Raw genomic sequence first — 23,177 nt, forward strand, 5'->3', positions numbered from 1 at the left:
TGGCGATTACAAATTGGGAGACGTGCGACAGGTTTAGTTTTTGTATTTTACCCCAAATTCACCTTTAATATTTCTACATCAGCGTTGGGTAAGAGTTACGCATTCCACAAGGCTTGCTATAAAACTACCTATAATAGTCATAAATAGCCTATGCTAAAGATATTTGTACTTTCTAAAACGTATTTAAGTATGTAATTACTGAGATTTTTTTTTATTTTGGATTACATTTTAGTTGTGAAACTTTCGTTTCCGTTTATTCATTAGCATCCTTTTATCTTCTTTGAAGTTTAACGGCGATGCCGATCTGTCGCAGTCACGGTAATTAAGTTAATTAATAGCGAGCGAGTCCAGATGCGCGTCTTATGGCGGAGGCTTTGCTGTGTGTAATTTTGACAGGGTCGTCCCAAGGGCTGCCGAGAAGATGGTGTCCCTTCTGCGCTCCATCCAGGACCACGCAGATGATGTGAACTGGTGCGGCTTTTCCTCCACCCTACTGGCGACGTGCTCCTTGGATAAAAGCATCCGCATCTATTCCTCCACCGACTTCACCGAGGCGTCCTTCTCACCCCTGGCCGGCCACGGGTACGGGGTGCACTGTTGCTGCTTCTCCTCCTGCGGCCGGTACCTGGCCTCCTGTTCCACCGACGCCACCACGGTGGTCTGGGGCATGAGCAGCGGCGAGAAAGTGGCCGTCTTTGAGCAGCCGGGTCGCAGTCCCGTCAGGGTCTGCATGTTCTCGCCTGGATCCGCCTGCCTCGTCTCCGGGGCGTCTGACGGAAGCATCGCTTTGTGGGACTTCCAATCGAGAGCGCTGCGCAGGTAAGCGGGATATAAAAATCATATACATTAACAGGGCTGCCAAGTCTCACCCATCTGGCGTGACACTCACGCTTTCAGATGCAAGCAATCTTACGGCAAATCTGTATTATTCAATTCTAAACCTACAATTAGCTACATCAAAAGCATTTGGGGTAGTTTGCAAACCCTACTGACTATTTACAAGGTAATAAAACTGTCACATACATATAAATGCGTGTGCAGACTTGTCTCGAATGGAAAATCTCGCTCCAGCCCACTGACCAAAGTTGGCAACCCTACATTAAACTAAAAACGTGTAAGAAGTCTGGTTGTTATCTGAATCCTCCTAATGCGTGTGGAGATCTGAATGATATAATCTCCTTGGTTTGAAATATGCTTAGGGGTAGGAGTCAGTAAATGGCTGTACAGTAATTATAGGGCACCGTGAAGGTAATCTGTATGCAGGGTGACTCTTATCATGTATGGCGCGCGTCAGCCTGTTTGGCTGCATGCAGCTGAGTGTGGACCCCTCCCGCAGGACGGCTGCGGTGAAGGACGGCTCGGTAGTGGCCTGATGTTTGTCACAGACACCACCTATGGGGACATGCAAGCGTGGGACCTGGATGCCAACCAGCTCCACGCTGCCAGGGAAGCTCATGACCTGGGGGTGACTTGCTGCCATTTCGCACCCCAGATCCACAGCGGTGAGCCACGCTTCTGCTCTCCGTCTGTCTCCATGTTCTCCTTCCCGCTCTCTGTCTCTCTCACTCTTTCTCTCTCTCTCCACTCCTTTGCTCTGGTCACCCGGCAACAGATCCGCTTCACTGCTGTTCCGTTTCCCAGGTTCTCTCTGCTGAAGTTTAGTACTTTCAGCAAACATGCTGCTCTTGATGCTATAAGTGGGCCGATTAAGGCCTGTTTCAGGCAGATCTTGAGTTAGCCGCCGGTCTCTGCTGGTCGTTGTGTTTACATGTCATATCACACAAACCTTTAGATGGGTCAGATATAGTACATTTGTAATGTTCTTTTTAGCCATTAAAATTCCCGTAAGACCCATCCCAATGGTGCCGAAGCAGCAGTTTGGTGTCTGTTTGGTTTTATATAACCTGCTGAGTTTGTTGTGACAGTGCTGTGCAGTACAACAGCAGGTCTGCCTTTGCAAAAGCACCCGTCACACAATGTTGCTGTTTTGTAAAACGCTGGCCAGCCTCGTTCTATCACAGGGTCTTGTTGAGTCACTGTGGCAAAGCTGGGTCTCTGTGTAACTAATACAAATGGTATTCATCACAAGATAATAGCAACCAGACATTTTTACCACAAGTTTTCAGTGACATATGGGTGACACATAGGCTATTTAAGGCTCAGATGTCACAGTCAATGAGCAGGTCTTTGTGTGTGTCCGTCTATCCGTTTACCTGACCAGACTTTCCACATTAAACTATTTAGTCAGTCATCTTTATCTGTACTCTAAAAGGCAGTCAGTCATTTTTTTTAAATGCAAGATGGAAGTGGGACGTTTTCACTGCATATCAAAGCACAACATTGGGAGTTTCAGTTCAGCATGTGAGCAATTTTTTAATGCAGCTCTTTTGTTGAATATCCAGATGACCCTAGATGATGTCATTGGTAAAACCCAATGTGTGTGTGTGTGTGTGTGTGTGTGTGTGGTCCAGGTATGCATTACATTGTGTGGACCAAATGTCCCAACAATGTGATAAAATCCTGTTAGTTTGACATTGTGGGAACCATTTTTTTTTCGGTCCCCACAAGGGGAAATTCAATTTTGTAATAATCTGTGACTGCAATCAAAAAATGAAAAATGCCAAGTGTCTTGTATTTTGCTTGGTTGCTTATGGTTAAGGTTAAGGCTGGGTAGGGGTTAAGGTCGTCATTGTTGGGATTAGGGTTTTGCCCATAGAAATGAATGTCAAGTCCCCACAAAGATGTGAGTACAGGTATGTATGTGTGTTTGTGCAAATGTTTGGCTCACAGTTCTTCATATTACACCTTTCAGAATATAAACTTGGTTATGAAACAAGCTGGCTGATTTTTACCAAAATAGCTAATTACGCATTAATATTGTCTTTTTTTATGTAGCATTACGCTACACGGGGAGGTGCATTCTGGGGAGGTGGCCTTTGCGACTGGCTGCAACGTTCAGGGCATGTATGTGACCTTCCTCCTTTGTCCGATAGATGATCATTCTGTGTGGTTTCGATTGGCCTCCTGTGGGCAGGACAGCCTGCTGAAGATATGGACCGTCTCCCAGCATACCACAGGTACGGGTCACTGGTTGCCTTGGTGACAGTCCCAGGAAACTCTCTCCATTGGGACGACAAACAAAACCCCCTTTTTTTACATTAATATTAAATCCTGGTGCTTTATGCATAAGGGCATATGTATTGATTCAGCTTGTGAGTCATCGAGTCATACTGGTCATGATGGTAATGTACTGGACCAGTTGAGATGGATTGGACTGGTGGTGTTGGTGGTATAAAGCATTGGTTATTGATTATGGATTGGCAGGCTGCCGGATGGAGCTGCTTCACACGCTAACAGGCCAGTCCGCCCCGGTGCTGTCCTGCTCCTTCTCTGCTGACGGAGGGCTCCTGGTGTCCGGGTAACCCGCCCCCTTCCCGGGGACACAGAAACACTCTCAGAAATGTAGGAACAAGCAGGAAATCACTCATGGCAATAGAGTTTTGTTCGCTCATTGAGACACACTTCCAGAAATTAAATATGAATGATGAACACATTCAAAGTTCCTTTTTAAGTCACATATACATTAGTAACTTATTACTGTACAATAGTAACTTGAGAAGTTTGCTTGTTTCGTTGCATTTACTTACTGTAGCTGCAAGTGAAGCAAACAGCACATTACAAACACTGCTGTCAAGGAGTCGACTAGGCACAGTGCGGCCAGTCTGAGCTTCCAGTGAATGCAGGGAGAGTTTTCCTTTCATACTGTCACCCGCTTGTTGATTCTGTGGTGTGCAGAATCATTTTAGTCATGAACAGTTTTGAATGAATTCTTTAGAATCGGCGCCTTGGACCGAAACTGCTGAGCGAGGTACCTTTCCTCGTTATTGTGATGTTCCGGGGAAGATCACATGTATAATAAGATCTCTGTCCTCGTTGCAGCTCTTTGGATAAATCCGTCGCTGTATACGACACTGTAAGTAAAACCGCGATTTTTATTGCGTCTTATTACGCCAGCGGTGGTTATGGATGTTTTGAACAAGATCTTTCTTGTGAAATTATCTAGTTGGACACGCAGCTGTGTGCAGGCAGTTCCTGCGTTAAGAATGTTCAACGTATAGACAACTCGTACTTACAAGCAAACTGCCATAAAGCACGATATACTAAATAAATTGAGTTGAAAACAACGGTTTGTATTAACCAATGCTGGCACTACTTTGTGACGCTCATTAAGATGCCACACAGCTTCTGTGATTGGTCAGCTCGAGGTACAGAATAGTACCATATGGAGTTACTTTTATTATTACTGTGTAATTATTATTATTATTATATGCTGTTATTATGATTGTTCCGACACACCTACAGATTCGACTTAGACAGACTTAGGGACCGGATCTCTTCTGTTACCTGGGGACGGCCTGTATATAGCTGAATATGTTGGGTTTGCAGTGGGGTGCTGCATTAGAACCCTATTTTTCCCTTTATGAAAAAGTCCACAGATATGTGAGTCTGGTGTTAAATGGCTTTGGGATCTCTCCACCTTTCAGAACTCCGCTTCCCTACTCTATTCCCTACACCAGCATCAAAGGTCAGTGAGTGAGCCGTTTATGCTCAGATGTACACTGCTGCCCCCTGCTGGCCATAATTACAGCTTCTGCCATGAACCCCCACCACTCCAGGTATGTGACAGCATGCGCCTTCTCGCCAACGATGCCCCTGCTCGCCACGGGCTCCATGGACCGATCGGTGATCATCTGGAGGGTGGAGGACGGCTCTGGTGGACAGGGTGTGTTAACATCGTGGCTACTCTCCGACATTCCACATTACTGTCTAGTTCCTCCCTCTCTCAGCTGACTCTGTAGCGCCCCCGTGTGAGCAGTAACTCACCAGGGTGTCTGTCTGGATGCCCTCTGATTTAGCGTTCTTGTATTACATTCCATCTTCATATCAGTGCCTGACTAAGACTGTTGGCTTAAGGGATCGAATGTGAAACGTAGTCAGGCAGGAACTGTGATGCTTTCCCTTTTGTGGTTCTAAAGCTTGGTTTTTCACAGCTTCTCCTTATCATCATGTAGTGCTGCCTTGTGTTGTAATGTCATTCTCTGTTCTCTTTCAGATTCATCTCAGGAGTTGCCAGAGACAGCTGTGGTGGGTCAGTATGGTCTCTGTTGTGGTCTGTTCTTTGGGGGTGATGTAGAGTACCAATTAATAATCGGGACACACCTGCTAAAAACTTTTGTTTTTCAACACGATAACCTTGAATGCTCAAAGTCGTTATGTAAGAACTGTATTATCTTGTGAACATGGAAAGAGATGGAGTGCTGTGACAGATGACCCGGCCCCCACCGTCCCCCGGCCTAAACCCAATGGAACTGCTTTGGGATGAGTTGGATGAAAGAGTGAGATCAAGGTTGCCAACCTGTGGCCAGAAGTTGTGAAAACTCCTTCAGGACTGTTGGAGAAGCATTCCAGGTGGCTACATCTGGAAGCTGGTTGAAAGAGCCGGCATTGCTATCATTGAAGCAAAAGGTGGCCAATTTGAGGAGTCCGAAATTTGAGAAACTTTAGAGATGTTCACTTCTCTTGGTCGTTGCGATATTTGGCATGTATTACTTCATTGCCTCGAAGTTTTTTACTACAAGGAAAATAACAGATAAAACAGAGACAGATACATTAAAAGCAGGTGTGTCCTGACTTTTGACTGGTACTGTATGTATGTGAGTAATGGAGAGATGTGGTATATACTTTGGCGTGTTCTGGGTTACCTTGAATGTGAAGGTCTACAGGGCGAAGACGCCTTACTGCCAGGCCTCCCAACAGCAGGTTCATTGTGATGTCCGTCCATCATGTTGCCTGCTGACCATGGTGCTCTTCTCCATTGTTCTCGGTCTTATGCCCAGAATCGGGTAGCTTCACTCTTGTCATTTGTGCTTCGAGGGACAGTATTAGGCTTAATTTCATCAAGAACCTGATTATCTGTTTCCCTTGTGGTCTGTCGTTTTCCTAAAAGCACAACAGTGCCTGTACATCTGTGACCTTCCTGTACTGGTTCTTCTTTGGCCATCATAAGTATTTTAAGATATACAGCGTTACCTTGGAACACAAACTTCATTTGTTCCAGAAGGCTGGTCGGGTTGCAATTTGGTTGAGGTCCAAGTCAAATTTCTCCATAAGAAATTATGTAAATGAATTCAATCCATTCCAGACCCCCAAATGATTGCCTATTTAAGCTTATGAACCTACCTAACTAATGATAAAAAGCATTAACAATCAATGTAAAATTAATACACACATGAAAAAGCACAGATAGAAAAAGTGACAAATATGAAGTAAATATGAAGTCCCATACTCTGAAGCAAGAGCAGACACGTGCACCACGTTCAAGTCTCCCTATAATTTTCTTTTTAAGTTCTACAGTCACTCTCACTACTTCCCCCTTTGGTTTGCTGCTATTACTGCAAACTTTCTTAGGGGGCAGGATTACTGTATTAGTAAATGTACTGTAGATAAAGCACAAAAAAATTCACACAACACAGGAACACAGCTTTCGCTCGTCGAACTCGGTTGAGAGGTACTGTGAGACTGAGAGCGATTCGTAGGCATCAGCATCCCAGTAGGTCCGTTTGCCTTTGTGTCAGCCCATCAGACACGTCTTGATCTTTACAGGTTTTGGCAAGTCTTGTCTTGTTTTGTCGTGTTTCATGTTCGTGTTTCGTTTCGTGTTTCAGTCTACATGTGGCTAGGTTTTTCTCAACCAACCTGTTTGATGTCCGAATTGGTGGAGTTGAACATGTCTCGACCCATAAATTTTTTAGCAGGAACAGTCGAGTTGCAGGATTTAGGTCGAGGTACAAGTAAAGTTGGTCCAGTTGAGAGGTGTTTGAGCTCCAAGGTTCTACTGAATTTATAAATATATGCACAATATATTTACTGTTAGTTTTATTGATCATTTCCATATTTCTATACATTACTATGAGGAAGGAAGGAGAAATGCGTATCAATGGGGAATTATGGGCTGTTTATGTAATATGCTCATTAATGATACATGTTATGAGCAGGTTAATGAATAAAAACTTTTTGGTGTTTAAAATGTAGTTTTTATGTGGTATGGTGGTAGGAGGGCCCATTTTGATCACATCATCTAGCCAAAGGTCATAATTTGGACTGCAACAGAGGTTGAGATTTCAGGTCCAGAAAGTACAAATCCAGACCAAGATTTTGTTTCAAGTAACCAGTTGAGTACTCTGTGACAGTGACTCTTTATACTCAACTGGTTGGTTGAAACAAAATCTTGGTCTGGATTTGTACTCTCTGGACCTGGAATCTCTGAGTCCTCTGCTGTCTGTGTGTTCCATCCTTCCAGGAAGGTGTGCAGTGGGTCGCTCCAGCCTGCCGGTGAGTAGGTGGTCTGAGGAAGACGTGCTGGCCTGGCTGCGTGAGGAAGGTCTGGCAGCACTCGAGAGCTCCTTCAGGGCCAACAACATCGACGGAGCTGAGCTGCTCTGCCTGGACAAGGAGATGCTGACCTCTGACCTCCGCATCGGTGATGTCACGCTCCTGACCTTGCCCTGCTCCTTCACCTTCCATGCATTTTGCTGATCCACTTTGTAGATGCCAGTGTGTCATTATGGACCCCCAGAAGTTGTGAGCTTCATCCCCACAGCTCAGGCTGTCCAATGATCAGCTGCCTTCAAGCAATGAGTAGGGGGCGGAGATGGGGACAGAGGGCTTGGGTGTTGGAAAGATCTGTTCTCAGATCAGTCCTAGTGTGCCTTGTGTCTCCTGCTTGAGGTTTTTTTCCTGTTCCACTGGTGAAGGGCTTCTATTACTACATACCCCAAAATCTCAGCCCAGGGGATTCTGGGTATTCTGCACCAGTGGGCTCCAGTGTGTCAAGCTGACGATTCGATCCCCTCACTGGGTCAATGTGCATAGTGCACACATGGATATAAATAGATTTTCTAGTTTTCTCCCACCGTGAAATTTTCATGGACCCCCCCGCCACGCTGTGTCAGTGATGAGGGCTGTAACACTAGCCTCAGTCCACCTCAGGGGGGTGTCGACAGCCTGCCCTGCTGCCTGGAGGCCCTGTGATGTCCCAAACCCCGTCATAGCAATCAGTGCCTAAGTGGATTAATCTGCCTGACCTTTCGTGTTTCATTTTCTGTTAAATTGACCGTAACGAGTCTGAAAGGTTTCAGATTGAAGAAACTCAAAATCAGGAGGCCACCCCCAGTGTGTGTGTGTGTGTGTGCATGGGGGGGGGTCTAATCATTTGAGACAATTTACGCCATCATTGGGGTTGTTTCAACACGTGGGCCTACTAACTTATTTTTGTGCATTTCTAAGCAGACCTTAAAATTACAATTGTTTCATTCAAGGCCTTCGCTTGTAAACATAATCCATCTGCGTTGTGAGATTTCCATAATTGTGCTCACTTTTCTTTGAGGATTAATATCCTGCATTATAAAGCCCAGTGTATTGATATTATTGATGTCTAGTGCTCCATTTTGGCCTGAGTCCCTCGGGAAAGTGGAAGCCCACAGGAGAAGCCCTGCCGGATTAAAACAACAACATTGGCCTAGTGGTTTGCTCTGATAGCCCCTCCCTAAGTATCTGTGTGAATCGCGAGGGAGATTGCAGTGTGTACACCTGCAGAGTTTATTCAGCTGTGCTTTTGTGCCTAGTAGTTTGCACTTTTTCGGGTACAGGGTCTATATTGGAAAACTGGTACGATTTTTGGAAATGTATGTTCTCATTTTAAAAATATGATCCTAATTGTAAATATTAAAACATAAAAGTATTAATCGAAGCTCAGGTTAATAGACCACAGAGGCGTAATATAGAGTAACAAATATGTGTCCCAGTTTACCCTTTATCTCACTTAACCAATATTCTCCCCATTTGTCCCTCCCTCCCTCACTCCTTCCCCTCTTCCCTCCTTTGGACAGCAGAAGTAATATTCAGCTTTGGTCGACGTACACATCTCTGTTTTTAAACGTTCCACCTAGTTATTCCAGTGGCAGGTTGTGTGATTAAAGCCCTTATCTGTGCATTCCAGAGTCCGCTGGCCTGCGCAGTAAAGTCCTCCGGAAGATTGAGGAGATGAAAACGGCCTCCGATGACTCCCGTGTCCCCGACGAGCTTCTGTGCCCCATCACTAGGGAGGTGCTGAGGGACCCCGTCATTGCAGCAGGTGGTTGTGAAGTCGATTCCGGGCGGCTCTCACGCTGTATGTGCTGTATGAAGACATACTGCTTTATAAGAGGGAGAGGCTGTCAAAAGCATTGCAGTGTGTGTGAGAGAGAGAGAGAGAGAGAGAGAGGGGGGGAGAGAGAGAGAGGACTCGAGCTTCATACCGTGTGCCAATAGGCTAGTGTCCCAAAATTACTCATGGAGTGTGACTGGCACAATGCCATTTGCGCCCTGCTTCCCAAGTACAGGCTCACTGTGACCTGGTACTGGAAAAGCAGTTATGGATGGAAATTCACGTGCAATTCTGTATGGTTTACATTTTCCACAAACAGACGGCTATTCATACGAGAGGGAAGCCATCGAAAGCTGGGTTCGAAACCACAATCGCTCAAGTCCCATGACGAACCTACCGCTGCTGACGATGGCCCTGACCCCCAACCGCACCCTGAAGATGGCCATCAGCCGCTGGAAAGCTGCCCAGTGAAACGGGGACACTACTTCTGCAGTTTGTGTCCGACAATATCGATGTGGCATTACATTTATGTAACAGTTATTTTTTAAATATTAGAACTTTATAATGTATAGTATTTGGTTGTTTGTAAAATATAGGTAAATATTACATGTTGTTGTTAAAAATATGTAGTGTTAAATCTATGAGCCGTTTCCCAGTATATAATAAAGTAAGAACTATAGTCTGCCACTAGATGGCAGTGCGTGCCGCGTAATGAGGCATCATCCGTGAGCGCGGCTGTTTCGCGTTGAAGGTCACGATTTGCTTCTGCATACGTCACATCGCTTTTATGGGGTGCATTTATTAGGGCGTCTGGCAAGGCCAGACTGCCTTGCTGTCGATTAAATTTGAACAGCCCCAAATTACAAGGTTTACCAAAAAAAAAAAAAGTGTTTTCAAGGGGTTGCATTAGAACAGCAGGGACTTTGCAGTATAATTTTAACTGTCAAAATGGTTGTATTATGGATCTAACATTAATGTGCCGTGACAGTGGGGGTGTTATCCACCTGTTACAAAGCGATTGAATGTTTCACACGTGAGGAGAGCATCTGGCAATAGTTTATAAAACTGACATTTATTTTTCTGTAACTTGTCTTGCATTTTTTTGTTTCCCCTCTGGATAAATCACCATAATTCACCGTAAATCTCAGCGGGATAAATGCAACTCATAAAGATGCACTACAGCCCAGTGAATGACGTTGGCTGTGAAATCCATGAGTAGAACACCAGCAGCCCCCCATTCAGCTATCGGTGAGTCAGTTTGGGTGGGTGGAAGGGAGGTTTGTAGTCCATCATCTAACACTTACAAAAAAAAAACTACAATTCCCAAGGCCAGTCTCAGCAGTAGGACTTTAATTTCTCCATTGTTAGAATGGCAGCATGTGTGTGTATATATAGTTTTTCCATTTGACAGTTTGTGAGAACAGAAAATACAGCTTCACAATACTGAACACATCAAGAGTATAGCAGAGCTGCTGCAGCTGGCCCCAAACCTTATTTTATTCATTCACATATATATATATATACATATACATATATATATATATACATATATATATATATGCCCATATATATATTTAAATTATTTTATTACAAACTGTACCCCTGCAATATGCACTGTCCTCATCGACGCTCTTTTCTGATAATGTCTCCACAGTGCAAAAATAAAACTATAGAGTATAAGTATTGCTTTTACAATCGACCAAGCTGTTAAGAGCAGTAAATAAATAAACGTAGGTGGCAACAAGCGGGAAAGATTCCAGTAAACCTTGTATGAGTTTTAATAGAGACTCTTGACCTCTGAATGCGGAAATAAAAAGCAGCTAGGTATATATATACATGTATGTCCAGTAAGTCAGCGGCAGCGGTGACCTTCATGTAAACAAAGGTCATATGTACAAGAAGTTCTAGTGTGTGGTTTCCCCAGTCTGGGGGCCAAGCAGTGCCCTCCCCAGCACCTCTCCCTAGTTAGGGGTGGCTTTATGCAGACGACACGGGGTGGGGCCTGTGTTATTGCGGCAGTGGTGCGGCAGGAAAGACCAGCTGAAAGGTCAGCGTTGAGCGGTTAGCAGCACTGTCTCCGCACGGCCTGCAGGGGGCCCCGTAGAGCAGCACCTCAATGCCTTTGACAGCGGCAGATGGTGAAACAGTGTACACTTGGCATCTTCCCTCAGGAAAAACGGGAGCGCCATCTCGTAAAGGTGCAGTTTCACACGTTGGATTCGATGAACGGTCGCTTTGGTTTGATGGATGCGGAGTGCAGGGTGGGGCTATCCTGGGTCAGCGCCTGCTTGGCCTTGGCATCCACGGCGGCCCGGTGCCCTGGCTCGGCGTAGGAGAAGCGCTCGGCAAACTCCCGGACGTGCGTTCCGTTGTGCAGGCTGGCGTAGGTGCCGTCCAGGTGCCCGCGGTGGGAGCCCGCCATGTTCGCGTGCGCCCACTCACAGTTCGACGGGGCGGCATGTCCTGCCAGCCCCTCTACTGAGTGGCTTTGCCGGCCACGGACCTCGAGAGCGCCGCCCTGGTGCTGTAGCTGCTGAAAACGTGCCGTCTTATCCGTGACCCCCATGAAGGGGCGGGGCTTATGCTCGCCCGGCCTGCTCTTCTCACTCGACGAAGCCCTGCAACGCGGGTCGGGACCCTGCAACCTACCACCGTCTGACAGGCTGCCGCTGGACCCAAGGCTGCTGGAGGAGCCGGACACTCTGATGCCCCCGGGTTGGGACCCCAGCTCCTTCCTGGCCTCCTGGTGCACATCCAGCGCCTGTCTCTCTCTGACACTGCTGGAGGATTGGAGGGAAGGCCGCGCATCGGGATCGGAGCGGTATCCCGGCCCCGAGTCGTCTGCACCGGATGGCAGCGGGCTGATGTCTATGCCAGGCCCCGGCCTCAGTGCGCTGGACATGTGGCGGCCGGGCAGCGGGCTGGACGGGGCATACTGGCCCTGTGTCTTTCCCCCAGACCTGGAACCGCTTTGCAGAGAGTTCATGTGCTGGCTGGTCTTCACGATCTGTGCCTGTCTGCTGGGCTGCAGGACCAGGCCCTGGTGGGAGACGGCCTCGGGGGCCGGTTTGTGGGGCCGCCTGCTGGGCGGGGAACCTGCTCTGGCGTTGTGGCGGGATGGACCCATCGAGTCTGGGAGCGTCCTGTTCAGCGAGTAGATGCTCTGCGACCAGCCCGCGGAGAGCGGCTCGTCTTCCTCGTCGTCGGCGGCAGTGGCGGTGTCCTCGGGCCCCTCGCCTTCATCCGCCCCATCCATGCTCTGCTCCAGCACGTCGGCCTCCTCTTCCTCGTGGTCCGAGTCGTGGCCTGCGCCCTGTTGCTTCTGCTGCGCGTGCTGCAGCTGCTGACACTCCTCCTCCACGCGCGCCAGCAGCCGCCGGATCTCGCGGTTATTGGGGCAGAGCTTGGCAGCCTCATGCAGGTCGGCCATCGCTGCAGCAAACTGCCTGTGGGGGGCGCAATGGAGAGAGAGAGAGAGACAAAGTGAGAAGAGAAAAGATGGAGAAAAGAGGAGAGAGAAGAAAAAAGAAATATGAGAGAGAAAGATGAGAGGTTAGAGAAAAAGAGTGAGACAGATTACAAAAAAGAAATGAGAGACACGGTGACAGAAGGACAGGGCAGAGAGTGAGCCAGGGCGGTTTGTGACCCCCAACCTTAGGGAGGTTGGTTTGTGACCCCCACTCTTGGGGAGGTGGGTCCTACCTGCTGCTCCTCTTTGCCCTGGCTCTCGCATAGTACGCCTCGTAGCATTTTGGCTTCAGCTCCAGCACCTTGGTAGCGAAGTCCTCAGCCATGCCGAAGTCCTGGGGGGGAGGCGGAGTCCTAGATCAGCATGGGCCGGGGCAAGGCGAAGGGCGGCAGGTTTCCATGCCCATGCAGGCACTGCTCTGGGGTGCTTTTCCCAACAACCCAGGATGGGGTGCCAACCCATCGCAGGGCACACTCACACTATTTATGGACACTTGCACACCTTACTGGGGTGGTGGTGGTGAGTGGCTCAGTGGGCTAAGTTCTGTGATCAGAAGGTTGCCGGTTCAAGCCCCAGCCTTGACCAGAACAGTCACATGTTATATGATGACCCTGTGCTGTAACCCCTGAGCTACAAAGAGCAAGATGGGTTTGGCAAAGAGATGAAGTACATACCTGTACTTATACCTGTGCAATGGCAAATAATAATAAATAAATCCTTTTGCACTGTGGGTGGGGAGGCAGAGGACACAACACAGGGAGAACCTTACAAACACAGGGAGAACCTTACAAACACAGGGAGAACCTTACAAACACAGGGAGAACCCACACACACACAAGGAACCCTGACAGAGATTTGAACCCAGGCCCAGGTCACTGTTGCTAACCACTGCACCACCGTGCTAGCCCTAATATCAATACTCACTATAGATTAATATTAGTCATTAGACAACAAACATTATTAATAATTATTACTAACCCTATCACTACTAACGACCATTAACTATTAATATTCGAAGTGATGATGACCATACTTGGCACACTTATGGACAGTTTGGTAACTCCAGTTCACCTCAGCATGTTTTTGGACTGTGGGGGGAGTCTGGAGGAAACCCCACGACGACACGGGGAGAGCATGCAAACTCCACACACATGGAGCCATGGCAGAGACTCGAACCCGGGTCCCAGAGGTGTGAGGCAACAGTGCCGACCACAGCACCTACAACCCTCTATGATTAATCAAGTATCTGAAGTGGCAGTTAAATCTAGACTCTACCACTGTACCCAAGTCTGAAGTTCCCATCCCAGGATAGTTTGTGCCCCCGTCTGGTGATAATGGGGTTTCTAATCTGCTGATACGAGGCCCGTCTGCTTGCCGTCTGTGTCCATTCGCCTGTTATTCCTCCCAAAGCTTGTTTGGACGTCGTCCTGCTGTTAGTGGCCTCGTCCCTGTTAATGCGCCTCACATGGAGCGTCCTGCCCGGCTCTCTCCGCTAATGTATGCTGGGCTCTTACATTAAATCTTTCTTCTTTTTTGACCTAGTAGACCTTTTCTGTGGCAGGATTTTAGCCGTTCATATTGCACCATGTATTTTATATCACGAGGCAGGACAGAAATCAGAGTTTATGACTGACCCCATGATGCTTTAGCGCCACCCTACAGGCAACTGGCTGAATGACAGGTATAGTCTGAACAGAAGCACTCACATTGGTTTTTCTGCGGCAGCGGGACAGGTTGAGGTAGAGCGACACGCGCAGCTCTTTGAAGGCCCTCAGATCCTCCCCGAAGCCGTCCCTGGGGAACTTCCTCAGGGCGTACTGGTATCGCTGTGCAGCCTCCTTCATCTTTCCCTTCTGAGAGAGGAAGGAGGGGGCAGGGGTCATCGCAAACTCCTGCAAGGACCGACTGCGGCGACAGCCCTGTGCTGCACCTGCCACCACGTCCCGTCAAAACAGGATCAATTTCGGGTAACACCTGCGGTAGTCATTTTCCTGCTCTGTGGATCGAGGAGCGCAGCCATTTTATGTGTCAAGAAGCTGACCTTGCCTCGGGGGCTGTGTGTGCTTAGGACATTCTTTCTGAACTTCGTTCCCATTTTTCTGGGCTAGAATCCTGGTTAAACTACATTACTTAAAGAGAAAAACAACAAAAGTGGATCATTTTCCTGGGGAGGTCAGACGTGGTGATGGACTTCATGAACCATTCGCTGTATTTTTTGACCCCACTAGATGGTGCTCTCAAAAAAGGGCACCAAAGCAAACCAAGAGTGGCATCTAGTGGGGTCAAAATACAGCCAATGGTCCCATCACTATCTTGACCTGTGGCTGGGTGGCTCTGCTAATCATGCCGAAGGTCACTGCAAGGACATCTCCATCTGCCAAGGGTCAGGAGCCACGTAAACCTCTCAAAGTCCCGCTGGAGAATGTCCTCTTGCTCACCTTGTAGAGCAGGTTGCCTTCCTCCATGAGCTTCTGAAGGAGGATGATGAGGATGTCAGGCTTGGAGGTCGCCATAGCCCAGGCCGCATTGCCTGCGGAGCGAGAGCGGGCCGGAGTTCAGCTTGCTGTTCCTACCACACCCTCAGGGGGGCAGCGAGGACAGTAGCAATGGTACGAGGTAAGGTTACCTAAAGATTGTACCTGATCGATCATAAGGAGATGTTCTGTAGCCTAGGCAAGGCATTATGGGAAGCGGTTAGGAGAAAGGAAAGGTTGAGACATTACAGACAGACAAGAAGCCAGAAACAAAGTGAAAGGCAAATGCTGTAACTTAATTAACTTATAATTAAAAAGCAAATAATCATATTTATCATGCATTGTGCAATACAATCACAAAGAAACATGCTTTAAAATACTGAATGAATAGCCAGATACCATCTATGGCAGTGGGTGTAGTTATTACTCCCAAAACAAAAACAAGTGTGAATTACACACCGAAATGTTACCGTGCACCACAAAGGCCGTGGGTGTATTCTGAGCCAATCGATACAACAGTCATTAGGGAAAATTAAAAGGAGATAAGATCTAAATGAGCAGATTACAGGGCTGTGGGCCCGAATGCTCACTGAATGTCACCAGTGACGGTGACAACGTCTAATGACAGGAGGAGAGAGAGAGAGGCAAGGTGACGGGGTGGGGGGGACGGTCTGCACACCTCACAGAGAGCGATAGAGCAGGGCGTTGATGGTCAAAGGCTGCATGCTGGACCTTAACTCTTATCTACTGCCTGAACGACCCTAGTGAAAGGGCACCCCCCCACACCCTGCCCGGCCCCGGGCCGGCCCACGACGACTCTCACCCAGCTTGGCCCCCTTCTTCAGCAGGGTCACCACCACTGAGGTGTTCCGGCAGCCAATGGCCCGGTCCAGTGGCCTCATCCCGCTGCAGTCCACGTGCTCGATCACCGCGCCCTTCTCCACCAGGAAGTGCACCTGCACGCCAGAGACAGTCACTGGTGAATTTAGCTGATCAGACCACTTTCCCGAGTCTAAAGGTTTAAAGGTTTAGTCTAAAGGTTTTGAGGGGGTGGGGGTGCAGGGTCAGTTGAGCTTCTTGTGGCTCTGTGAGCTGTTTGTTGGTCTGTAACCAAATAAACCAAGTGGGGACACTGTTAAGGACACAGGAGACACAAGATAGTGCTGTGGGCTGGGGACACTGTATTGGGAACGCTGTACTGAGGACAGAGGCCACTGTGCTTGGGGACAGAGGATACAGTGCTGGGAACACTGTATTGGTGACAGAGGATACAGTGCTGGGAACACTGTATTGGGGACGGAGGATACAGTGCTGGGAACACTGTACTGGGGACAGAGGATACTGCTGGGAACGCTGTACTGAGGACAGAGGACACTGTGCTGAGAACACAGTAGTGGGGACAAGAGGATACAGTGCTGGGAACACTGTATTGGGGACAGAGGATACAGTGCTGGGAACACTGTATTGAGGACGGAGGATACAGTGCTGGGAACACTGTACTGGGGACAGAGGACACTGCTGGGACCGCTGTACTGAGGACAGAGGACACTGTGCTGAGAACACAGTACTGGGGACAGAGGATACAGTGCTGGGAACACTGTACTGGGGACAGAGGACACTGCTGGGACCGCTGTACTGAGGACAGAGGACACTGTGCTGAGAACACAGTACTGGGGACAGAGGATACAGTGCTGGGAACACTGTATTGGGGACAGAGGACACTGTGCTGAGAACACAGTACTGGGGACAGAGGATACAGTGCTGGGAACACTGTATTGGGGACAGAGGACACTGTGGCATTGGACAGGGGACATGACACACCTGGTAACCCCAGCAACAGTCTGCAATGATTATATATGATTATATATAATGTTTATATATATTAAACAACCTCATGAGCTGTTGGGGGGGTGCAGTGTCTGTGAACTTTCTGTGGCTCTGTAAGCTCTTTGTTGGTCTGAACCCAAGTAAGACCCAGGAGACCCACCCACTGTACAGTATGTTATACCAGTGACTGCAGGATGCACCCAACCCCAGGTGACCGTCTGAGTAGCGTCTCGTCACTCACAATGTCGGCGTCGCCGTAGAAGGCCGCCAGGTCCAGTGGAGTGCGCCCATTCTTGTCGGCGTGGTCGACCACGGCACCGTTTGCCACCAGACAGCGCACCACCTCCCTGTGTCCCTTCAGACAGGCCCAGCTGAGAGGCGTCAGGCCCTCCTTATCCACCGCCGTCACGGAGGCGTCTGGGGGCACACAGGAGGCACACGCACACTGATCGAGGCCACCATTGTTACGATGGTCACGTGCTCAGAGCGATTCACGCGGCCTTCATCCATGCTTGAGCAAGGTCCTGTCTGGGCTTCAGATCTACAGACTTTTAATAAGTTGGTTAACATTCAAGATACAATTTTCTTAAGAAGTAAGTACTTCACCAGCCACCCAATAGAAATGCAGACCAGTTACCAATAGAAAACAATGTACAGATATCAGTTTAAAATTATGAATATGGTAATGACTGAATTTCATCTTCACGTTGACTGACTTTCCAACATTCCACATGCGATGGGATGTTTTTTTTTCCAGTTCAGGAAAACCCTGTCACTCTGCGTGTTGAGTAAAACCTGAAGGGCCATGGGGCAGTGGTAAGGGCTGACCTTTGACCTGACACTCACCCTTGGACAGCAGGAACTCCACTGTGCTCAGGTGGCCCTCGCAGGCTCCCACCATCAGCAGGGTCCGTCCCTGCTTGTCGGTGACGTTGACGTCCACTCCCTGCTCCAGGAGGAGTTCGGCGACCTGAAGATAAGGTGAGGGAGCAGTTACAGCTGGCTGCCCAAGTTATCAGATAACGTCCTTTCTGAGAGATCACCTAAGTGCAACAACGCATCAGTCAGAATGTTACATCCGGCTTTGGCTCTTCAGAGCTTCTTTTGGTCTCAGCTCATGACATACATGACAGTGTGGCTTGATTAATGTCCAGCCAGTCACCTCTCCCATCACCCGCCAGAGGCCGCCTCCCACCAGCCAGTGACCCCCTCCTTACCTGCCAGTGGCCCTGCCTCACAGCACAGAAGAGGGAGGAGGCCCCACGGCGGTTGGCCTGCTGCACCACAGCCCCCTCTTCCAGCAGCAGCTTGCAGACCTCCAGCTTGCCTCGGCTCGATGCGGCCGTCAGGGCTGTGGAGAGGACAGGGGACACTGTGCTGGGGACATGGGACACGGTGCTGGAGAAATGGCATTGGGGATGGGACATGATGCTGGAGACAGGGGACATAGTGCTGGAGAAATAGTATTGGGACAGGGAACAGTGTGCAGGGGACATGGTGGTAGGGACACTGTTGGGGACATGGGATATGATACTGGGGGGACATAGTGCTGGGGACAGAGGACATGACACTGGGGACATACAGTGCTGGGGACAGAGGACATGACACTAGGAGGACAGTGCTGGGGACAGAGGACATGACACTGGGGACACACAGTGCTGGGGACAGAGGACATGACACTAGGAGGACAGTGCTGGGGACAGAGGACATGACACTGGGGAGACACAGTGCTGGGGACAGAGGACATGACACTGGGGAGACACAGTGCTGGGGACAGAGGACATGACACTGGGGAGACACAGTGCTGGGGACAGAGGACATGACACTGGGGAGACACAGTGCTGGGGACAGAGGACATGACACTGGGGAGACACAGTGCTGGGGACAGAGGACATGACACTGGGGAGACACAGTGCTGGGGACAGAGGACATGACACTGGGGAGACACAGTGCTGGGGACAGAGGACATGACACTGGGGAGACACAGTGCTGGGGACAGAGGACATGACACTGGGGAGACACAGTGCTGGGGACAGAGGACATGACACTGGGGCTCAGTACACCTGGTGACCCCAGAAACACTGCACATGGATATATTTACTCCCTCAACACTGTGAAGAGATGGACTGGATACGCACAGAAATGCAGAAAAGGAAATGAACTGGCCATCTAATTCCCATCCCAAACCTCATGCTTATTGTCCAGGAGGGACATGGCCTGGACACGTGTTGGGCTGACAGGAAACATCCATCGCGCTGCTAAAAAGCCGGCTGCCTGCTCCGAGGAAGCGGGAGGTACACCTGACCTGCCGCAGTGCTCTCCTAACAGCCTCCAGATGGCTCGGCCATGAGGCCCGGCTCTAATCCCTTACGTAACATCCCATCCCTCGGCAAAAACAGTCTGCTAGGATCCGAGTTTAAAAACGGCCTGAGTGCTGTCGGGGTGGAGCGTGCAGTGTGGAGTATTATTTCAATAAAGAACCCAGGAAACTCAAGGGGCTCCTGGCTGGTGAGGTTTTTCGGGGCCTAACCTTTCATCAACCATGAAACCCTCTGAACAAATTACCCATAAGACACCACTGTGCCCAGGAACCAGTGATCCCTGTGTCCTGTGGTTTAGGGCCAATAGTATGCAAGTAACGGTGAGATGGGGCGACATCTTTGTTCTCATGTGAGCGACAAGCGCAGGGATTAACAGCTGCTGCCTTAATCACCATTAAACACGCACCATTGGTGAAAACCTCTCCCACATATGACCTTCAGGAAGGGGGTCGGGGGTACGCCAAAAATAAAAGCCAGAGCACGGCTTGACGAATGTGTCTGTCAATGGCCGTCTGTCCATCCATCACACCCAGGAGTGACTTCGGTGGTCGAGGTGGGGAGGACTGTTTATGGGCCACTTAAGGGCAAGGCTGCCATTCCCCCACGAGTTCCCCCAGGACTTGAGCCTAAATGGGGCTGCAGACGGGAGGATTCTGTCACCTGTTTATGCCACCCCACCGGTCGTCTTGTATTGTGCTTGTATTACCCCTCTGCAAGACCACGAGACCAACTGTTGACTTGTTTTACACACTAGAGGCAGTGTATTTATGTACATCTTAATATTCATCAGAGGTGGAACGATCAGGTCCAGAAAGTACAAATCCAGACCAAGGTTTTGTTTCAACCAACCTGTTTAGTATAAAGAGTCACTGTCACAGAGTACTCAAGTGGTTGGTTGAAACAAAACCTTGATCTGGATTTGTACTTTCTGGACCTGAACTTTCAGTTATCATTCATGTAATTTCAGAGGGTTTAAAGCAGCTCTTTATCCTACATCTATATGATCAATACATCTTTATTAAATTCACATCAGCTATTCAGACTACATTTATATAAATGTATTTCCTTATTAAATTCATATCAGCTACATGGTCTGTCTATACGGCAACATGTCCTGATTAAGTCAGGCACCTTATGTAAAGAAAAATCTGGAATCCGTATTTTATTTGCATTTGTTAGACAGATGCAGTTCGCCGTAAAGCTATAACCCGGCGAAAAACATGCTGTACGGCATGAAAATGAGCTTAACACTCGTGTAATTACACGGGACCTTGTTGTGTGGGTGCTTTTCTGAGGCAGGATCATCTACACACGGAGCTCTTTCCAGAGCCTTCCTGATGCGGCTGCATGAGATTGAGAGGCCAACGGCCATCAAGGTCACAGCACTGCAGCCGCAATATTGACTTCTGATCATAATCGCTGGCCTGAAAGCGCTGTAGGTGACCTCTACGCCTTTAGATGTCTAGGGCTCTTGCAGCGCCATGATTTCTGCTGACGTCGTCCTCTCTGAGAAACACATTAAAAACACGTCCTACAGCAAAGCTTCACACGAGTCCCTGGGGAGTGCGTCCAGCACACGGGGAAACGGACACGCTTGCAGAAACGATCCAACCGTCCAGTTCCAGATGGGGGCTTAACGGCACGAAACAAATTGTGCTGGCTCATCTCCTCGCAGGGGGTGGCTGGGCAGGCGGGGACTTCACCCATCTCACGATGGTGCCAGATGCATGCGATTAGGCTTCGATATACACTCATTATGTGACCATTAGGGGCGTGGGGGCCCCCGGTCTCTGCTACAGGTCACCCGCCGTGCATGAAGGATGCCGTTGGAAATGCCCCCCTGTCGGGGCAGAGCTGTCGGCGGCATGCTGACACCCACAGGTGTCGCGATGTGACTTTGAGCAGGCACACCGTCGACTATGACAACCTTCTGGAAGCGAAACAGCTTGGACACAATAAAGACACTGAAGAATATTAAGTACAGCCCACCAATGTGCACAGAGTTTGGTAAGGAGCACCAGCACCAGCATGTGACACGGACTGATCACAGTAAAGGAATGTTACGTGTAAAGAAAAATGTTCATCCATGTTCCTCTGGTGCCAGCGTTGGTTGAGATACATCAAACGGCTTGGCAGAGTGTCTACAAGCATTAGCTACTTGACGGGCTGCACATTTGCTCAGTGGCCAGCACTCCTGCCTCCGAGCTCCAGGGTTACAAGCTGGGATTCCCCTTCTCCACTGTCTGTATGTGGAGCAGGATTCCCCAGTCCCGGTCCTGGAGGGCCACTCTACACCACAGTTTGCAGATTTCCCTGCTCAAATGCATCTTACACAGCTTACCAACTAATTAGGTTTAGTACCTGTGTTTGAGCAGGGAAATCTGCAAACTGTGGTGTAGAGTGGCCCTCCAGGACCGGGACTGGGGAATCCTGCTTTAGAGACTGGCTTTCCACCCACGTAACACGGGTCTCCCCCCAGGCACTCCGAAGCCATGCAGTCAGGCTGTGTGATCATGCCTATGTGGCCCGTCATGGACCGGCATCCCATCCAGTACCCCAGCCCTGTGCTGCCTGGGATAGGCTCCAGGCCTGTGACCCTCAGCAGGATAAGCAGTTGGAAGTCAAATGAATGGGAATCCAATTAACAAACCCCTGCTACAGTCTAGCACCTCAGTATAGCAGGAAAACATAATTAAGGCTAGCTCCGCCTTTGTTTCTCTCAGACCGGGAAGCAGACCAGGCTGAAATCATCAGGTCCTGCTTACGGCCATGTTCCCTGTCACAATTAGGCCCAGGAGGGGTGCTGTAATCCAGGGTGGGGGCCATTCCGGAATCCATTAATCAATTCCAATGCAAATCAGGAAATGATTTGGATTGGAATTCGATTGGAATTGGTGAATGCATTCCGGAATGGCCCCAACCTGTAAACACTGTTCATCCCAGGGGCGTCAGAAGCATTTTTGAATATGGGGGGGGGGACACTGGCATAGAACTAATATTTTATGTTAAACGTGGGGGAGTCCAAACAACACGTCCCCCTCAGATTTAATGGCGGCGACGCCCATGGTTTATCCTCTTTTAGTGTCTGGTAGCAGCGACAGACCAGGAGCAGAATGAGCCGCTCATCTGAAACAACAGCGGTGCACAAGGTCACACAGGATAGCTCACGTCTTTACGCTGACGTTTAGCATTTTAGCGACGCTGCGGCCAACAAGCTAATCCCGAACTCTGCTGGCTGGAGCTGCAAAGCGCAATAAATTAAGTGCGAGTACAGCGAGCGTTGCCAAAACAATCCTAACAGTTTTAATTAATTCACAGCTCTTTATCACAGCCCTGCTTTTGTTGAAGGTGGCAAAACAAAGTGTAGGAGGAAGGAACCAATCAAAGCTTTATGAAATGACACTGACCCAATGCCATGTCTCTGTGGAACAAGTCACATGACAGGTCTCTGGATCACATGACGTCAGGCCAGCCATAGAGGTAAATGCTGAGAACGCCCTTTTAGATGGACACAAGCCAGGGAACATTTCTCTGTTTATCTCCATTTATGTAATTCTCTGGAAAAAAACATGGTTCACAGCTAAATGTTCGCAGAGATTTTAACTCTTTTCAATTTTTTTTTAAAAATTCCACATCATTTATTTCAAAAGAATCCAGCACTCCCAGCTTGTAAATTCTCATAAAGACCTGTGTGCTACACGTTTCCGCAGCACCCAGTGTACTGCCAGCTTATCAGCAGCGATTCTTCTGCCTTCCTACTCCCCGCTCTATTACCATGTTGTTGTCGTGACCAGTTGTTAACGGCGACCGTGTCCAATGGCAACCGTGTCCAGCGGCTACCTGCCTGCCCGCCTCACAAACGCCGTCTAATCTGATGATAT

General features: G+C 48.9%; 2 protein-coding genes across 5 annotated transcripts in view; one reads left to right on the forward strand and one right to left on the reverse strand.

Annotated features, from left to right (window-relative positions):
• The first annotated feature begins 1,372 nt into the window (after positions 1-1,372).
• On the forward strand, positions 1,373-10,291 carry LOC111858298 (WD repeat, SAM and U-box domain-containing protein 1-like). Its single transcript, XM_023839949.2, has 10 exons — positions 1,373-1,502; positions 2,994-3,077; positions 3,325-3,418; positions 3,940-3,973; positions 4,545-4,585; positions 4,677-4,783; positions 5,114-5,149; positions 7,361-7,540; positions 9,059-9,193; positions 9,525-10,291. Exons 1-10 carry the CDS (start codon positions 1,373-1,375, stop codon positions 9,674-9,676), a joined length of 993 nt encoding a protein of 330 aa, XP_023695717.2. The 3' UTR covers positions 9,677-10,291.
• A 242-nt stretch (positions 10,292-10,533) lies between these two features.
• Positions 10,534-23,177, reverse strand: part of LOC111858297 (protein TANC1-like) — an 84,661-nt gene continuing 72,017 nt past the window's right edge. For 2 of the 4 annotated variants that reach the window (XM_023839942.2, XM_023839945.2), the window contains 9 exons: positions 18,193-18,326; positions 17,822-17,945; positions 17,217-17,392; positions 15,972-16,104; positions 15,314-15,343; positions 15,113-15,204; positions 14,381-14,527; positions 12,908-13,008; positions 10,534-12,651 (listed from right to left, as the gene is read on the reverse strand). In XM_023839942.2, the coding sequence (XP_023695710.2) occupies positions 11,412-12,651; positions 12,908-13,008; positions 14,381-14,527; positions 15,113-15,204; positions 15,314-15,343; positions 15,972-16,104; positions 17,217-17,392; positions 17,822-17,945; positions 18,193-18,326 (2,177 nt within the window). In that variant the 3' untranslated portion in view covers positions 10,534-11,411. The remainder of the gene's footprint in view (positions 12,652-12,907; positions 13,009-14,380; positions 14,528-15,112; positions 15,205-15,313; positions 15,344-15,971; positions 16,105-17,216; positions 17,393-17,821; positions 17,946-18,192; positions 18,327-23,177) is intronic. The other 2 variants (XM_023839947.2, XM_023839944.2) reach the window with 1 other exon arrangement.

This window comes from Paramormyrops kingsleyae, chromosome 16 (assembly GCF_048594095.1).
Source record: "Paramormyrops kingsleyae isolate MSU_618 chromosome 16, PKINGS_0.4, whole genome shotgun sequence".
NCBI classification, from domain to species: Eukaryota; Metazoa; Chordata; class Actinopteri; order Osteoglossiformes; family Mormyridae; genus Paramormyrops; species Paramormyrops kingsleyae.

What these genes read in the sequence shown, in the direction of transcription:
- LOC111858298 (XM_023839949.2), top strand. Translation starts at nt 1,373, where the DNA reads ATGTTTGTCACAGACACCACCTATGGGGACATGCAAGCGTGGGACCTG. An exon ending in CGCACCCCAGATCCACAGCG is followed by an intron (nt 1,503 to 2,993) that starts GTGAGCCACGCT and finishes TTTGTCCGATAG; the next exon opens with ATGATCATTCTGTGTGGTTT. An exon ending in GACCTCTGACCTCCGCATCG is followed by an intron (nt 7,541 to 9,058) that starts GTGATGTCACGC and finishes TGTGCATTCCAG; the next exon opens with AGTCCGCTGGCCTGCGCAGT.